The 15,881-nt window shown below is 47.0% G+C and overlaps 1 protein-coding gene across 7 annotated transcripts in view; it reads left to right on the top strand.

The window, feature by feature from the left end:
• The window catches only part of KIAA0319, a 42,891-nt gene that overhangs the window by 14,710 nt on the left and 12,300 nt on the right, over positions 1-15,881 (top strand). For all 7 annotated transcript variants that reach the window (XM_082234964.1, XM_082234960.1, XM_082234959.1 and 4 more), the window contains 8 exons: positions 1,080-1,172; positions 1,274-1,406; positions 3,169-3,397; positions 4,218-4,341; positions 5,763-5,895; positions 6,730-6,878; positions 7,686-7,837; positions 8,564-8,702. In XM_082234964.1, the coding sequence (XP_082091090.1) occupies positions 1,080-1,172; positions 1,274-1,406; positions 3,169-3,397; positions 4,218-4,341; positions 5,763-5,895; positions 6,730-6,878; positions 7,686-7,837; positions 8,564-8,702 (1,152 nt within the window). The remainder of the gene's footprint in view (positions 1-1,079; positions 1,173-1,273; positions 1,407-3,168; positions 3,398-4,217; positions 4,342-5,762; positions 5,896-6,729; positions 6,879-7,685; positions 7,838-8,563; positions 8,703-15,881) is intronic.

Here is a 15,881-nt window from a genome sequence, read left to right as displayed (position 1 = left end):
TTCAGACAGTTAAAACTAATAACCTCCTCTCGCCATACCTGCATGCCAGTTTGATGAATGATACTTTTAATCAGTTCTGAATTTCATCAGAGAGTGAACAGCTGTAAAAGTTTTACATTTTTATATCACATTTGTGTAACATTCCTGCTTTGCCTTTAGAGGGAACCACAGGATAGTAAATATTCAAGTGCATCCACCCTTGTAATTTCTTGCTGTTCTGATTTTATTTGTGGGGCAGCTACCCTAGATGAGCACTTGATTTGCACATTCCATGTTAGTGTCTCCCCCTCCCCTCTTCTTGCCGCATGTTCAGGATCTACAGTACAGCATTTTGGGGCAAGAAGGTGGAAATGGGACCCAAGTTGCCCATGTAAATAGTTTTGTATTGAGTGCTGGGTATGACTTGCCCGCTTGCATGGGCCTTTAGGTTTCTGCACCCATCTCCCTCCCTTCATTTTGGACCCATTTATTATAAAATATGATGAGGTACAGATGTATGTAAACCTCTGTTGTGGTGTACTTCAGATATCCAACAGAATGGGATATTGAAATATTTCTTATTCCATGTTTATCTGACATTTCCTCTAAGGAGTTTGTGGTGGCATACCTGGTTATCCATGTCCTCATTTGATCTTTAGTCACAACAACTTTGCGAGTTAGAGTTAGGCTAGGGGACTGTGACTGGCCCAAGGCCCACCCAGTCATCTTCCTGGCTGAATTGGGGGAATTGGACTTTGGTCTTTTCCAGCTTAAGAATTTAAGAAGCCTGGGATTTGGGGTTTTTTTTTTGTTGTTGTCCCCTGTAACCGCAAGCCAGGCACAATTTATCCAGTTTGGGATTGTACCAGAAGGTGGCTTTTCTAAATCATAATTTACAAGGATCGGTTTTTCTATTGGTTATCACTTTAAATCTTTTTTTTTTTAACCTACTGCTTTTATATTAACTGTTTAATCTTGTTCAGCAACTAGAGAATGCTTTTTGGCTGTGGAATAAGCACAAAACTATCTCAGGCTGATCGAGTTGTGCAGGATGGCTTTATTTAATTAAGCATGGGGTTCTGTTTCTCCCCTTCCCGCAGCTGTCAGAATAAATCAGCCGCCTGTTGCTATCGTATCTCCAAAAGCCCAGGAAATTTCTTTCCCTACAACTTCTGCTTCCATTGATGGGAATCGTAAGTACCAGGCAGCAACTGTGGGTTTGCAGTGTAATTAGAATTGCTCACAAGGATACCTTATTAATTTATGATTCCGCGGCATTTCCCTTCCAACACAGAAAGTACTGATGATACTGAAATAGCCAGTTACCACTGGGAAGAAATTGAAGGTCCCCCTAGAGAAAAGAAGGCATCGGCTGATACACCAGTTTTACATCTGTCTGACCTCGTGCCTGGCAATTACACTTTCAGGTGAGAGGCCTACATTTTTGCGTTTGGCTCCTCAGACCACAACTCGAGGATGGACAAGTCAGAGGAAAAGGCAACCAAGTTATTTGTTCAAGTTAGTTAGTTAGTATAATGCCTTCACCCGAAGATCACAGGGTGGTTCCCAACATAAAAATAGAAAACGAGAACACAAAATGTGTAATAATAAAGAACAAACCAATAATCCCCCTCCCACAAACACATTTAAAAGGCCATAGAATGTTAATCAGCCAAAGGCGTGGTTACAGAGAAAAGTTTTGGTCTGGCCCATAAATATATGTAATGAAGGTGCCAGGTGAGTCTCCCTGGGGAGAGCATTCCACAAACGGGGAGCCACCGCAGAAAAGGCCTGTTCTCAGGTTGCCACCCTCTGGACCTCTCGTGGAGGAGGCACATGAGGAAGGGCCTCAGAGGATGATCACAGGGTCTGGGTTGGTTCCTATGGGGAGAGGCGGTCCTTGAGGTATTGCAGTCCTGAGCCATAATGATCAAGGGGGTGGTCTGCCCTCCCCCTATAATAAGATAGAAGTTGGTAAGGTTATACATGATACGGAGAAAGTGGAAAGTATTATGTACTGAAGTTCTCACCCTGGGCCAGCAGGGGGATACTGTAGATAGTTATGCAAATAAGGGATCGAAAGTGATGTTCAGTGATTGGATAGTTTTAGTAAATTGTTACAGTTACATTATATTGGAGCTCTATATAAGCAGGCTGACTGAACCCTTCAGTTCAGTTCTGTCCTGGCCTGTGAATAAACAAGAGCTGTTTGAAGAATCGCTGTGTTGTCTGATATGTTCACCCACAACTTAACAGAAAGAGAGAAGTTACTTCTCCTCTCATGACCCTAAAACTTGTGGACACCCAACAAAGCTGAATATTGGAAGATTTCAGGACAGATGGAAGGAAAGTACTTCATCGCACAGTCCGTGTTTAAACTATGGAACCTGCTTCCACAGAAGGCAGCGAGAGGATTGGATAAATTCATGGAGGAGAGGGCTATTGATGGCTACTAGCCATGATGACTGGTTCTGAATACCAGTTGCTGGAAACCACAGGAAGGGAGAGTCTTGTTCTTGTTGGGCTCGAATCCTGCTTGTTGGTTTCCTGCAGGCAACTGTTCAGCCACTGTGAGAACAGGATACTGTACTAGATGGGCTATTGGCCTGATCCAGTGGACCTTTCCTATGCCTGACATCGTATATTACCTCAGACATGGAAAAGGTGGGTGTGGTTTGCCTCCAGCCTGGCAGGCCGATCTTGAAGGCCTGATGGACCTAGGGTTGCCATATTTCAAAAAATGAAACTCTGAACACAATACTTGTTAGGCTTTTTTTGGCAAAGTTGTTGAGCTCCCCCCCCCCAAACAAAGAAGTTCTTGAGCTATTTTTAAGGAAATTCACCAAAATCTAGACTTCCTACATGGGTTGTCATACGTCTGTATTTTCCCGGATATTTCAGTCTCTGGAGAATCAGCAGAGAACATCAGCAGATTCTTGGATATGGGAGGGGTGAAATCTCCTCAATTTCACCAATTTCCTCCCAGACACTGGTTTTGACTGATGTATTCCAGCTATGTCCGGGAAATTCCAGACTTATGGCCACCCTAGATGGACCGAATTAGGTCCATGGTCTCTGGATTTTGCACTCCTGAGGTAGAAGGAATCAGTGCATCTGAATTTTGAGAATGGGAGAAAGCACACATTCAATATCATTAATTATTCACATATCTTTTCTCTTCCTTTTTAGGTTAACAGTGATTGACTCCAGTGGAGCAGCTAACTCTACAGAAGCCTCACTGAGGGTCCATAAAAAAGTGGATTTCCCTCCTGTTGCCAATGCAGGGCCAAATCAGGAAATCAGTTTGCCTTGCAACTCCGTCACAGTGAATGGAAATCAGAGCAGTGATGATTATGAGATAGTCAGCTATGAGTGGTCCCTGAGCCCGAAAAGTCGAGGCAAAGTGGTAGCAATGCAGGTAAATGGAGATCGTCTTGCCTCATTTAATAATATCCCCCCCGCCCCCCAAATCCAGTAGCTTTCAGATCAGGAGTTTTGTGGTGCTTAGTGAAAACAGGCAAAAGAAGCCTGGTTGCACTTTGTATTGTGCAGGAAATGGTGAACATTACCTTGAAACACTTAGTCTCTTCTATTTTTGCCCTGGCTAGGAAGACACCTGGAAACCATACTTAGAGTGGACCCTGTAAAATATTGCATGGGACTTTAAAAATTAGTCATTTCAGTGGGTCTACTGCGACCAAGTCTGGATCCGACCATCTGTGTTTAGGCAAACCATTGCAAAGGAGCAATAGTGAGTTTTGGACATGGTGACCACACTTAATGTCACAGATGTTGAACTGGTGCGTTCGAAGTTCTGCAGAATATTGTAAGCCTATTCAGGTGGTTGTGAAATATTTGTAAAATATTTCTGTATAATGCAGAGGTTTGCACCCTTTTTGGGTCCACTTGACCAACTACATTCTTTCTGTGTCATCCCTGTGGGGCTCAGGAGCCCATTTATGTCACCCCTTGCCTGCAGAGCTGGCAGCCCCTCACCCCTTTTTGAACCCTCCCTTGAATTTTCCCTCAGCCTCCTCTCCTCTCCCCTCTCCTTGGAAAGAGGGACAGAGGCTAGTGTTCTTGTGGCACCCCTGACCATCATTCAAGGCACCCCAGGGTGCCACGGCACACTGGTTGAAAACCACTGGTATAATGATTTGTTACGATAATAGAAAGCTTTGTACTATTAACATTTGCCTCATTATTTCCCGATTTTCCTCCCACACCTCATTACCCAGGGGGTGAGGAGTCCCTACCTCCAGTTATCGTCAATGCAAGAAGGCGAATACACGTTTCAGCTGACTGTTACTGATTCTGCTGAACAGCAGTCTACAGCTGAAGTCACGGTGATTGTCCGGCCCGGTAGGCAGATTTATAGTATCTTTGACTTAACAGAACATCCTTCAGCTGGCTGGCTGTTGAACCTCTATGTACATGAGCTAACAAATCTAAACCTGACCTTTCATAGTAAGTGGAAGGAGGAGGAGGAAAGACTGCTTGCCTGCCAGGCAGCCTCCATTATTTAGGAATGTGCTGAGCACAGAGGCCAGGCAATAATAGGAGCTGAACACACAAATGCCCCACCCACTCCATAGGGCTGAAGTGCTTTGTCAGTTAGCATGATATTTTTTTTAGGTTAAACCTAGTTCATACTGGCATTCAACATCTGCAATACGTTGCCCGAGTATTGCTGTTGCTGATTCATATCTCGTTGAGTAACCCATGGAAAACCCATAAGACTGCAGCTTTGCCATCAAAGGTTGCTTCCAAGTAGTGGCATGGCAGATGAAAGGATTGAGCCTTGCGACTGCTTTTTCTGGGCCACCAGGAGAAGGTTGCTTGTCCCTCCTGGAACACATGGCCGCCAGGCCAATTTCTGTCCTTGGTGTGAAATAGAACTTGAACCCTCTAGTACTGCCTCGGTCCAGTATACCTGAAGGAGTGTCTCCACCTCCATCATTCTACCTGGACACTGAGGTCCAGCACCGAGGGCCTTCTGGCGGTTCCCTCACTACGAGAAGCCAAGTTACAGGGAACCAGGCAGAGGGCCTTCTCGGTGGTGGCGCCCTCCCTGTGGAACGCCCTCCCACCAGATGTCAAAGAGAACAACAACTACCAGACTTTTAGAAGACATCTGAAGGCAGCCCTGTTTAGGGAAGCTTTTAATATTTGATGTATCATTGTTTTTTAATATTCTTTTGGAAGCCGCCCAGAGTGGCTGGGGAAACCCAGCCAGATGGGCGGGGTATAAATAATAAATTATTATTATTATTATTATTATTATTATTATTATTATTATTATTATTATTATTATTATTACTGTTCACAGCAGATTACTGTGAGGATGTTAGAATTCCTGCTCCATGATTGCAGTCATGGGATTTTTGTCTATCACATGACGGTATATGTTTTGACTCCACAGAGTGGGAAGTGATGGAGACAGGATGTTTGTGTTACTGTGGTCCGTGAAGTGGGACTATTGTCCTTTGTTCTTTCTCTTTGCTGTCTGATGCTAGAGAGAGAGGGAGCCATGTTGCAGTGCTCCGTGTGTGTTTACTCCTCTGTTTACTAGGAGAGGGCACACTTGATACTTAGGCATGCTCTTTGCATTGCTTTCTCATCCAGGACACAGGACAAGAGGTGGATTAAATGATATTCCAGTCACTCCTGGTACCGTTAATACAATAGCCCTTTAATGCTTGGAGGAGAGGATAACTCTTGTCAGTTACAGACTAGAAAACACAGGCTGTATTTTGAGCATTTTTTGCTTTGTTTCACTACAGAAAAGAATAGCCCCCCAACAGCCGTGGCTGGGCCAGATAAGGAGTTGACGTTCCCTGTCGAGAGCACCGTTCTTGATGGAAGCATGAGCACTGATGACTTAGGCATTGTTTACTATCACTGGGAGAATATCAGGTATTTTGTAAGAGTGGAGGAACGTATCTGGTGGGGCCAAACTAGTGTCTCCTACCATGTTACACAGAAGGAACTTAAAAGCTTGGGGTGGATTGGAACCATTTAGGCTTACTGCTAGTTTCTGCATAAACCAAACAAAGTCCCAAGTTTATATACATCAATATTGTTCATGCCAAATACTGTTTTGTTTATTTTGTAAAATGCTAATAATTGTCCACTATTTTTGCTGCATTCACATAGCCAGAGGAAGAATGTGGTAGATTAATGAGAACTTTCATAATTTAGTTGAAGATGAATGTACTTTTCTCAGGGATTGCCATTTGATCTCAGAGGCATCCCTGTACATATCACAAATATCACAAAGTCACTCAGATTTCTGAACTGAGTTTTGAGGCCTCTTAGGTAAAGTTTCTGGCTGAATCTGAAAAACCTGCAAGCCTTGGCCTTTTTAAAACCGCCATCCATTATGTAAGTTTGCAAGGAGGCTTGCAAGTGAATTTCAGGCTCTCAAGTGAATATCAGTTTAAAGAGGTAAAATGCCAAATTCTACCTGCTACAGATGGAATGTTGACACTGTTTAAACCCATTTGACGAGCTAGCCTGAAGAAGCCAAATGATTTGCATTTCTCACCAGTTTCAATAGCTAGTGTGGAAAGTTGCTATTGGCACTCTTATTCAGCATGAAGAAGTATTCTCTTGAAGCTTCAAAAATGTTCATGCCATCACCCCCACAACTTGCTCCATTTACTAAAATAGCACTTTTTGTTTAAACTGAGTTGACTCTGGTTCCTAGGTTATGCCTTCCTCTTCCTTTTTCTTTTTGCTCCGTTGCAGTGGGCCAACCTCTGTGCAAATGGAAGACGCTGATAGAGCAGTTGCAACCGTCACAGGCCTGCACGTCGGAACCTACCATTTCAGACTGACCGTCAGAGACAGCCAAGGACTAAGCAGCACAGCCACAATCTCTGTGACTGTCAAGGAGGGTAAGGCTTACTGCCCCATTCACATTTGATTGGAGGTTTATAGGCTCCTCTCCCAACAAGGAAGTTGAGCTCACAACAAGAAACAGAGCATTTGAAAACAACATAGAGCAGTTCCGTGAATATCACAATTTAGTCCTATGAAAAATATTTCAGTGTGGAGCCCTGCCAAGTTCTGAGAGTCTTCTTCATCTGAGCAAGGCATTTAGGATACTATACCAGGCAGAGGGCCTTCTCGGTGGTGGCGCCCGCCCTGTGGAACGCCCTCCCATCAGATGTCAAGGAAATAAACAACTACAGTGGTACCTCGGGTTAGGGACTTAATTTGTTCTAGAGGTCCGTTCTTAACCTGAAACTGTTCTTAACCTGAGGTACCACTTTAGCTAATGGGGGCTGCCGCTGCGCCGCCGGAGCATGATTTCTGTTCTCATCCTGAAGCAAAGTTCTTAACCTGAGGTACTATTTCTGGGTTAGCGGAGTCTGTAACCTGAAGCGTCTGTAGCGTCTGTAACCTGAGGTACCACTGTATCTGACTTAGAAGACATCTGAAGGCAGCCCTGCTTAGGGAAGTTTTTAATGTTTGATCCCCCCCCCCGTTTTTAATCTGTTGGGAGCCGCCCAGAGTGTCTGATGAAACCCAGTCGGATGGGCGGGGTATAAATATATTATTATTATTATATTATTATTATTATTATTATTATTATTATTATTATTATTACTATTATTACTATTATTTCCATTCCTATTCTTTTATTTCCTGCTCAACTCTTCAAAACAAAGCTCTTCCTCTCTTACAATTTTATTGTTTAGAAAGCAACCACCCACCCCAGGCTCACGCAGGGGGCAAGCACATCCTCGTTCTGCCCAATAACTCCATTGCTTTGGATGGTTCGCAATCTACTGATGACCAAGGGATTGTGTCTTACCTCTGGATTCGGGATGGCCAGAGCCCAGCAGCTGGGGTAAGTATTTTAATAATTTAATGAAGCCAAATTGAATGTATTATTAAAAAAAAATAAATCCAAATCCAAACACCGTACTCTTTGCTTGCATTGCTGCCATGTAACAGTATGGTCCACTGGATCCAAATTGGACTTGCATGGAGCAGCCTTGGGCAAGTTGATCCGAGTCTCAGCTTTGCAGTCTTAAAATAGGAGTAGAAGAAACCAAACCCATGGGTTTGAAGATGCACTCTTTGGCTGTAGGAAGGGTGGGAGAGATGTTGGCAGCCTCCACCGCCCATCACCCCCAGCCATTGCAGTCAATGCTCATAGATGGTAGGAGCTGCAGTCTAACAACACGTGAAAAGCCACAGGCTCCCAACTCCTGACCTTACAGTTGTACCTCGGGTTAAGAACTTAATTTGTTCTGGAGGTCCATTCTTAACCTGAAACTGTTCTTAAGCTGAGGTATCACTTTAGCTAATGGGGCCTCCTGCTGCCGCCACACGATTTCTGTTCTCTTCCTGAAGCAAAGTTCTTAACCTGAGGTACTATTTCTGGGTTAGTGGAGTCTGTAACCTGAAGTGTCTGTAACCTGAAGCATCTGTAACCCGAGGTACCACTGTACTTTATTAACATGGCTGTTCTAGGCCAATTTGTGGTGGGTAGTTGTAAAATCTCGGGCAAATTTTATCTTGCCTTCGAGTGAATATTAATCTGAAGCAGTGTTGACTTCTCCTTTTGCAGGATGTGATACATGGCTCAGATCATGAGGCCATCCTGCAGCTGACCAACCTCGTAGAAGGGAGTTATTCTTTTCACTTGAAAGTCACCGATGGCAAAGGGGAGTCAGACATCGACATGGCTACTGTAGAAGTGCGGCCTGGTATGAGGACGTTTATAGCATCTTGTCCCTCCCAGATCTGTCCTCTTCTCCTATAAGCAGCGCACAGCAAAGATCTTGACAGGCCAGGTGACCCATTCACATGCGAAACCTTGCCTCGGTAGCTCAGTGGCAGATTTCCCACTGATGCTAAAAAGTTGTTGTGGTTTGATTCCATTGCCGTTCAAGGCAGGGGCCTAAAGCAGATATGAAGTACAGTCCTTTCAGAAGTCTTGATTCATTTCCTGGATTCTCCAGTCATGGGTGGAGTGACGATACTGCTTGAAACCCACTTTGCAAGAGCTAGCTCTATAGGCAGCTTATAGATCAAATCAAGGCCTTCAAACCTGTCCCACTCTGCAGCCAAAACTTTGTTTCCTCCTCTCATTGCCATAGCTAGCACACTTCTCAGTGCTTCCATGGTGTCTCTGACCCTTACCACCATGTTTTCCTCATGAGAGCATACATGCAATAAAGGACCCTGATGAGGTGGCCATCGTTTTGAGCCAAATTCTACCCTATGTTGTGGCTAGATGAAAGCTTCTATTTGTTGGTTAACAAATAGCTTCTATTTGTTGCTTTTAATGAAGTTGCATCCTGACATGCTAATAGTGTGCAAGTAGAAAAGAGAAGTACAATGTCAATGTAAGCCTGGCCTCAGGGAGACCCTCCTTGCCCGCTCAGCAAACCTTTGAAAAAGTGGCCTCAGATTCCATAAGCAATTACATGGATTACTTCTCATGTTGTGTTCTCACATACCTGCAAATACTGATTTGGATAGTCATGATGCCTTTCATTTTATTATCTTGCTGGTGAAGGGGTGAAGACTGAGAGAGCCAGACGGGAGCCATTTTCTGTTGTACCCTTACCAGGCAAAAGGCCATTTTCTATTCTCTAGAAGAGCTAGCTAAGAGCAAAACTAGGTCTCTGCTATATTTTGCAAGAACAGCAGTTGCATGCTTGTGGTTAGGGGAATTTTGCATGTACTAAGCTATTTCTGAGAAACGAGCCCCTGACTAACACAATAACAGGATGTTGCCCACCACGAAGACCGCAAGACCCCGGAGATGGGCTCTATTTAGAAACCACAGCCCATTCCCAGAAATGTGTGGGCTAGGGGCTAATTTACTGGAAATAGTGAAGAGGTCAAGCAGCTTATAAGCCAACAGCGCCATCTAGTGATTAGTGCAAGCTTGAAACCGAACACGGCAGCCACCAATCTGATTGGTAGAGCTATGATGAATATGCAATGGATGGGGAGGGGTAAGGGGCTGAACTATGCTTAGCAAGAAAGGTATATAAGTAGACTACCCCCTTTGGAGGGTGGGCATTTTCTCATTTTACTGAAATGCACCCTTTCGCTTTTGTCTGGCAAAACCAAATAAAAACTTTTTCTTTAAGAAACTTTGCTGCCTGATCTTTACATTCTTGGTCTGAAAACCGATGTCCCTTTCATTTGGTGCCTAAAGTGACTCGGATCCTAAGGACCTTAAGTCCTGACCAGGAGGCAGCTCCCTTGCCCTCTGGGCAGGGACGGCAGGGGGCCAACAGACCTCCTGCTTCCAAGGCGCCCACCGAACTGTTTCTTCGGAGGAGGACAGAAGGCGACTTGACCCTCTGCTGTCTGCATCCTGGAGGAGAGCAACGGATTAAAGAACCGAGGTTCCTAGGTCTCAGAATCAGCCGGCAGTGGGTGAGTAGATGACAACGGGTCCCGATAGGGTAACCTCCTTATTTAATAATTAAGGAGAAGGGGGGTCCTGATCACACCCCCAGTGTGTCTGGACAAAGGGGGAAGGAGTGTCCCCCTGGCATCCAATCACACTTAGGTATTAAGAAGAGGTAAAAGAGGGTTGGAATTGCTGGGTGGTTAGTTGGATTGTACAACGTCTGGCGAAAGAGGCACTCTTGTGCACGTATGTTACAGGGTGACTGTATGAATGAATGGGGCCGGGATTTAGTCATCCCTTGGCCGCGCGGAAGTAGGATTGTGCATTTCTCTGTCCGGGCGACCGCGACGAGTCACAATCTGCAGCAAAAGGTGTATGTTTGGAAAGAGTGACACCGTCCGGAAAAAGTCTGAATTGATTCTGTGAGTTTGTGAATTTTTGGTGTGGTGACGTTGTAAAGGGCCATACTAAATATGGGTGGGGGTGCATCGACCGGGAATGTTACTCCCCTTCAATGTATGTTGAACAACTTTAAAAAAGGCTTCAGCGGAGACTACGGTGTCACTATGACACCAGAACGCCTAAGAACTCTGTGTGAATTAGACTGGCCAACGCAAGGAACGGAATGGCCGTCCATCGGCACCTTTGACCGGTCCCTGGTCGCCAGTTTATGGGGAAATATCATCAAGGACCAGGGGGGACATCCTGACCAGATCCCCTATATAGACAGTTGGCTGAGTGTGGTAGATAAAACCCCCCCCTGGTTGAAGAAATGCAGGACTGAATATTGCAAAGTCATGGCCCTCAGGGCTGAAGTTAGGGGCACAAAGTCAGGAAAATGTCCCAGATTGAGGTTGAATCCTGACAAGACAGAAGTACTGTTCTTGGGGGACAGAAGGCGGGCAGGTGTGGAGGATTCCCTGGTCCTGAATGGGGTAACTGTGCCCCTGAAGGACCAGGTGCGCAGCCTGGGAGTCATTTTGGACTCACAGCTGTCCATGGAGGCACAGGTCAAATCTGTGTCCAGGGCAGCTGTTTACCAGCTCCATCTGGTACGTAGGCTGAGACCCTATCTGCCTGCGGACTGTCTCGCGAGAGTGGTGCATGCTCTGGTTATCTCCCGCTTGGACTACTGCAATGCACTCTACGTGGGGCTACCTTTGAAGGTGACTCGGAAACTACAACTAATCCAGAATGCGGCAGCTAGACTGGTGACTGGGAGCGGCCGCCGAGACCATATAACACCGGTCTTGAAAGACCTGCATTGGCTCCCAGTACGTTTCCGAGCACAATTCAAAGTGTTGGTGCTGACCTTTAAAGCCCTAAACGGCCTCGGTCCAGTATACCTGAAGGAGCGTCTCCACCCCCATCATTCTGCCCGGACGCTGAGGTCCAGCGCCGAGGGCCTTCTGGCGGTTCCCTCATTGCGAGAAGCAAAGCTACAGGGAACCAGGCAGAGGGCCTTCTCGGTAGTGGCGCCCGCCCTGTGGAACACCCTTCCAGCAGATGTCAAGGCGATAAACAACTACCTGACATTCAGGAGACATCTTAAGGCAGCCCTGTTCAGGGAAGTTTTTAACGTGTGATATTTTATTGTATTTTTGGTTTTTATGGAAGCCGCCCAGAGTGGCTGGGGAGGCCCAGCCAGATGGGCGGGGTATAAATAATAAATTATTATTATTATTATTATTATTATTTACCAGGGACCCGAGGCTGAAGTCTTAGCCCCACCGCCGTATGTTCCACCGACCGTAGTGGCCCCCTTAGGAGAACAGGGACAAGCCCCTCAGGTCCCCAACGCTCCACCATTGCCGCCGCCCCAATATGTTCCAATAGGCGCTGAAGGGGGAAAACCTGCCCCAGGAGAAGACCAGACAGAACCCAGTGATCAGATCCTAGAAGAAATATATCCCCACCTTAAAACCTTGAGGGAAGAGGCGGCCAAAAAGAGGACCAATACCGTCATGTATCGAGACGCTGTAAAGGCTTATGGCCAGGCCCGATACAAAGCATTGAGCTTATATATGAAACAATGTAAGGCCGCTGCAGAGGCGAAAGCAGCAGTAATGACCCCCCTTCGCGTGGTTTATGATAGCCCGCCTCCGGCGCCGGCAGCAGGAGCAGCCGACGGCGATAACCCGCCGCCACCGCCGCCCCAAAGAACATTTACCCTTCAATATGTTCCTTTTACCACAACTGATTTGTTTAACTGGAAGACCCACACCCCGCCATTCGCTGAAAAACCCCAGGCAATGTTGGACCTACTGTCCTCTATATTTGCAGCCCATGAGCCCACCTGGCCAGATTGCCAGCAATTACTGAATACCCTTTTTACCTCGGAGGAAAGGAGGAGAATCAATACCCAGGCTTTGGAATATTTGAGGGATCAACAGGTGGATGAACAGGAATGGCCAAATCGGTATCCCCTTGCGGACCCACATTGGGATCCAAATAATGCAGACAGCCGTACCACCCTAACCACCTACCGAGAAATTCTCCTACATGGAGTACGTAGGGCAGCTAAAAAACCCACTGACCTGTCCAAAGTTTCGAGTGTCCTGCAACGGCCAGACGAGAGTCCTGGCGACTTCTTGGAACGCCTGATAGACGCTTACCGAACTTGGACTCCCTTCGACCCCGAAACCCCCGCACATGAGTTGATGGTCAATGCCTCCTTCATTGGACAGTGTGCAAAAGACATTAGAGTAAAAATTCAAAAACAACCCGGGTTCCAAGGCATGACCAGGTCCCAACTCATGGCCATCGCCCAGAAGGTCTTTGAGCAAAGGGGGGATGTTGAGAAGAAGGAGAAGAAGCAGTGGATGAAGGAAAAGGCAGCAGTGATAGCCGCGGCAATCGCGCACCGCCCAGGGAACCGGGAGGTCCGCCGCAGTCAGTCAGAGCCCCGCAGCCGAGGGGGAGGAAAAAATCAAGGCTTAGGAAGAAACCAGTGTGCGATATGCAAACAAGAGGGCCACTGGAAAGCCGAGTGCCCCCAAAACCAGCCAGGAAGGATGGGAGGAGGCCGAGGACGGGAACGCCGGGGCAGGATAGTGGAAGGAAGATACGCCAGAGGACCAGACCGGACAGACCTTGTGGGTCTGGCAGCCATGGGCGATTATGAAGACTAGGATGGACCGGGTTCCTCCCTTGTAGGCACACAGCCAGCCTTCTCAGGTTCCCAATCGGAACCCATGGTCAAAATCAAATTAGGGAACCGACTTATCAATTTTATGATCGATACCGGCGCCCAATACTCAGTCTTGACTACTCCCCTTCAACGTGAAAGCCAGAGAACGGTGAACATAGTGGGGGCCACTGGCAATTATTCAAGGAAACCGTTCCTACAACCTTTGGACTGTCAGATCGGGGGCCGTCACCTGACCCATCAATTCTTATACATACCTGAGTGCCCAGTGCCCTTGTTAGGAAGAGACGTCCTCTCCAAACTACAGGCTCAAATTACCTTCACCCCCAAGGGACCTGAGTTGAAATTGCCCCCACAGGCAAGTGGCATAATGTCCGTTACAGTGCCCAGAGAACACTCATGGCGATTCCTAGCAGCCTTGGCCGCCGAGCACCAGCCAATCTCTTCCAGTGATCATATCCCGAAAAACCTTAAAGCGCCACCTGGCGTCTGGGCTGAAGACAATCCTCCGGGATTAGCCATCAATATACCACCTATCATAGTCAAATTAAAGCCTTTTGCAACGCCAGTATCTGTAAGACAGTATCCCTTGCCACGCCAGGCAGTGGAAGGAATAAAGAAACATTTAGACCGTTTACTTCAGTATGGGTTACTCAAACCGTGCCAATCTGAATGGAACACCCCTCTACTGCCAGTTAAAAAGCCTCACACCAATGACTACCGTCCAGCACAGGACTTAAGGGTCGTCAACCAAGCCACAGAGACCCTACACCCCAACGTGCCAAACCCATATACCTTATTAAGTCTCATCCCACCGGAAGCCACCTTCTTCACCGTTCTAGACCTTAAAGATGCCTTTTTCTGTTGCCGCCTGGCCCCTCAAAGCCAACCCCTTTTCGCCTTCCAGTGGGAGGATCCAGTGACCGGTACAAAAGGGCAACTCACTTGGACGAGACTCCCCCAAGGGTTTAAGAACTCCCCCACTCTTTTTGGCACAGCATTGGCAAAAGACCTGGCGCGGTACAATTCCGTGCCTGGCCACAAGGTGGTGCTCCAGTACGTTGATGACATCATTCTTGCGGCAGTGGACTATGAGACTTGTAGGGAGGGCACCGAAGAATTGCTCCACCTGCTGTGGGAGGCAGGATACAAAGTTTCCCGAAAGAAAGCTCAATTATGTCAAGAAGAAGTGAAGTACTTAGGTTTTAATGTGTCACACCAGCAGAGGGCACTGCGCCCTGAGAGAAAGGAAGCCATCTGTTGCATGAAGGAACCCACTACCAGAAAACAGTTGAGGGGTTTCCTAGGAGCAGCAGGCTTTTGCAGAATCTGGATCCCAGCCTTCAGTATTTTAGCCAAACCCCTCAATGAAAGTACTAGAGGAGGAGAAAGAGATCCCTTTGAATGGGGACCGGCCCAACAAGAAGCCTTTGAGACTATTAAACAATGCCTCATGGCCGCACCAGCCCTGGGTTTGCCAAATCCCGGGAAAGCATTCCAATTGTATGTGCATGAACAAAACGGCGTAGCCGCTGGGGTCCTGACTCAGAAGCTAGGCAGTTGGAATCGGCCCGTCGCCTACCTCTCCAAACAATTAGACCCCACAGCGAAAGGATGGCCACCCTGTATGCGGGCCGTGGCCGCCACCGCCACCATTGTAGAAGAAGCAGGCAAGTTCACGTTCGGCCAAGAGATGCATGTGAATGTGCCCCACTCCGTTCTTACCCTTATGGAATTTAAGGGGAACTATTGGATGACCAACCCTCGCATGGCCAAGTACCAAGGACTGTTGTGTGAGAACCCCAGAATACATCTACGAGTTGTCAATACCCTCAATCCAGCTACTCTACTACCCTTGCCTGACACAGATACTATAGAACACCACGATTGTCTTCAAGTAATGGATGAGGTTTATTCCAGCAGACCAGACCTGAAGGACGAGCCGCTGAAAAATCCAGACGTTGTATACTACACAGATGGTAGTAGTTTCATCCTGAACGGAGTCCGGAAAGCCGGGTATGCTGTAGTGACTAATGAGGAAGTTGTGGAAGCAGAACCTTTGTCCCCCGGCACCTCTGCCCAAAAGGCCGAATTGATTGGACTGACCAGGGCCCTGCAATTGGCAGCTGGATGTAAGGCTAACATCTACACTGATTCCAAGTACGCCTTCTTAACCCTGCATGCGCATGGAGCCCTCTGGAAGGAGCGGGGCTTGATCGGAGCCCACGGGAAAGCCCTGAAATACGGTCCAGAAGTTGAGACCCTACTGGAAGCGGTATGGGGTCCCGAAAAGATTGCCGTGATGCACTGCAAGGGCCACGGGAGAGGCAGGGACACGGTCACTAGGGGCAACCGGAAAGCAGA

This window comes from Podarcis vaucheri (assembly GCF_965113315.1).
Source record: "Podarcis vaucheri genome assembly, chromosome: 8".
Classification (NCBI taxonomy): domain Eukaryota; kingdom Metazoa; phylum Chordata; class Lepidosauria; order Squamata; family Lacertidae; genus Podarcis; species Podarcis vaucheri.
Note: the sequence above shows the minus strand (reverse complement) of the source record. Positions and strands in the feature narration are given on the sequence as shown.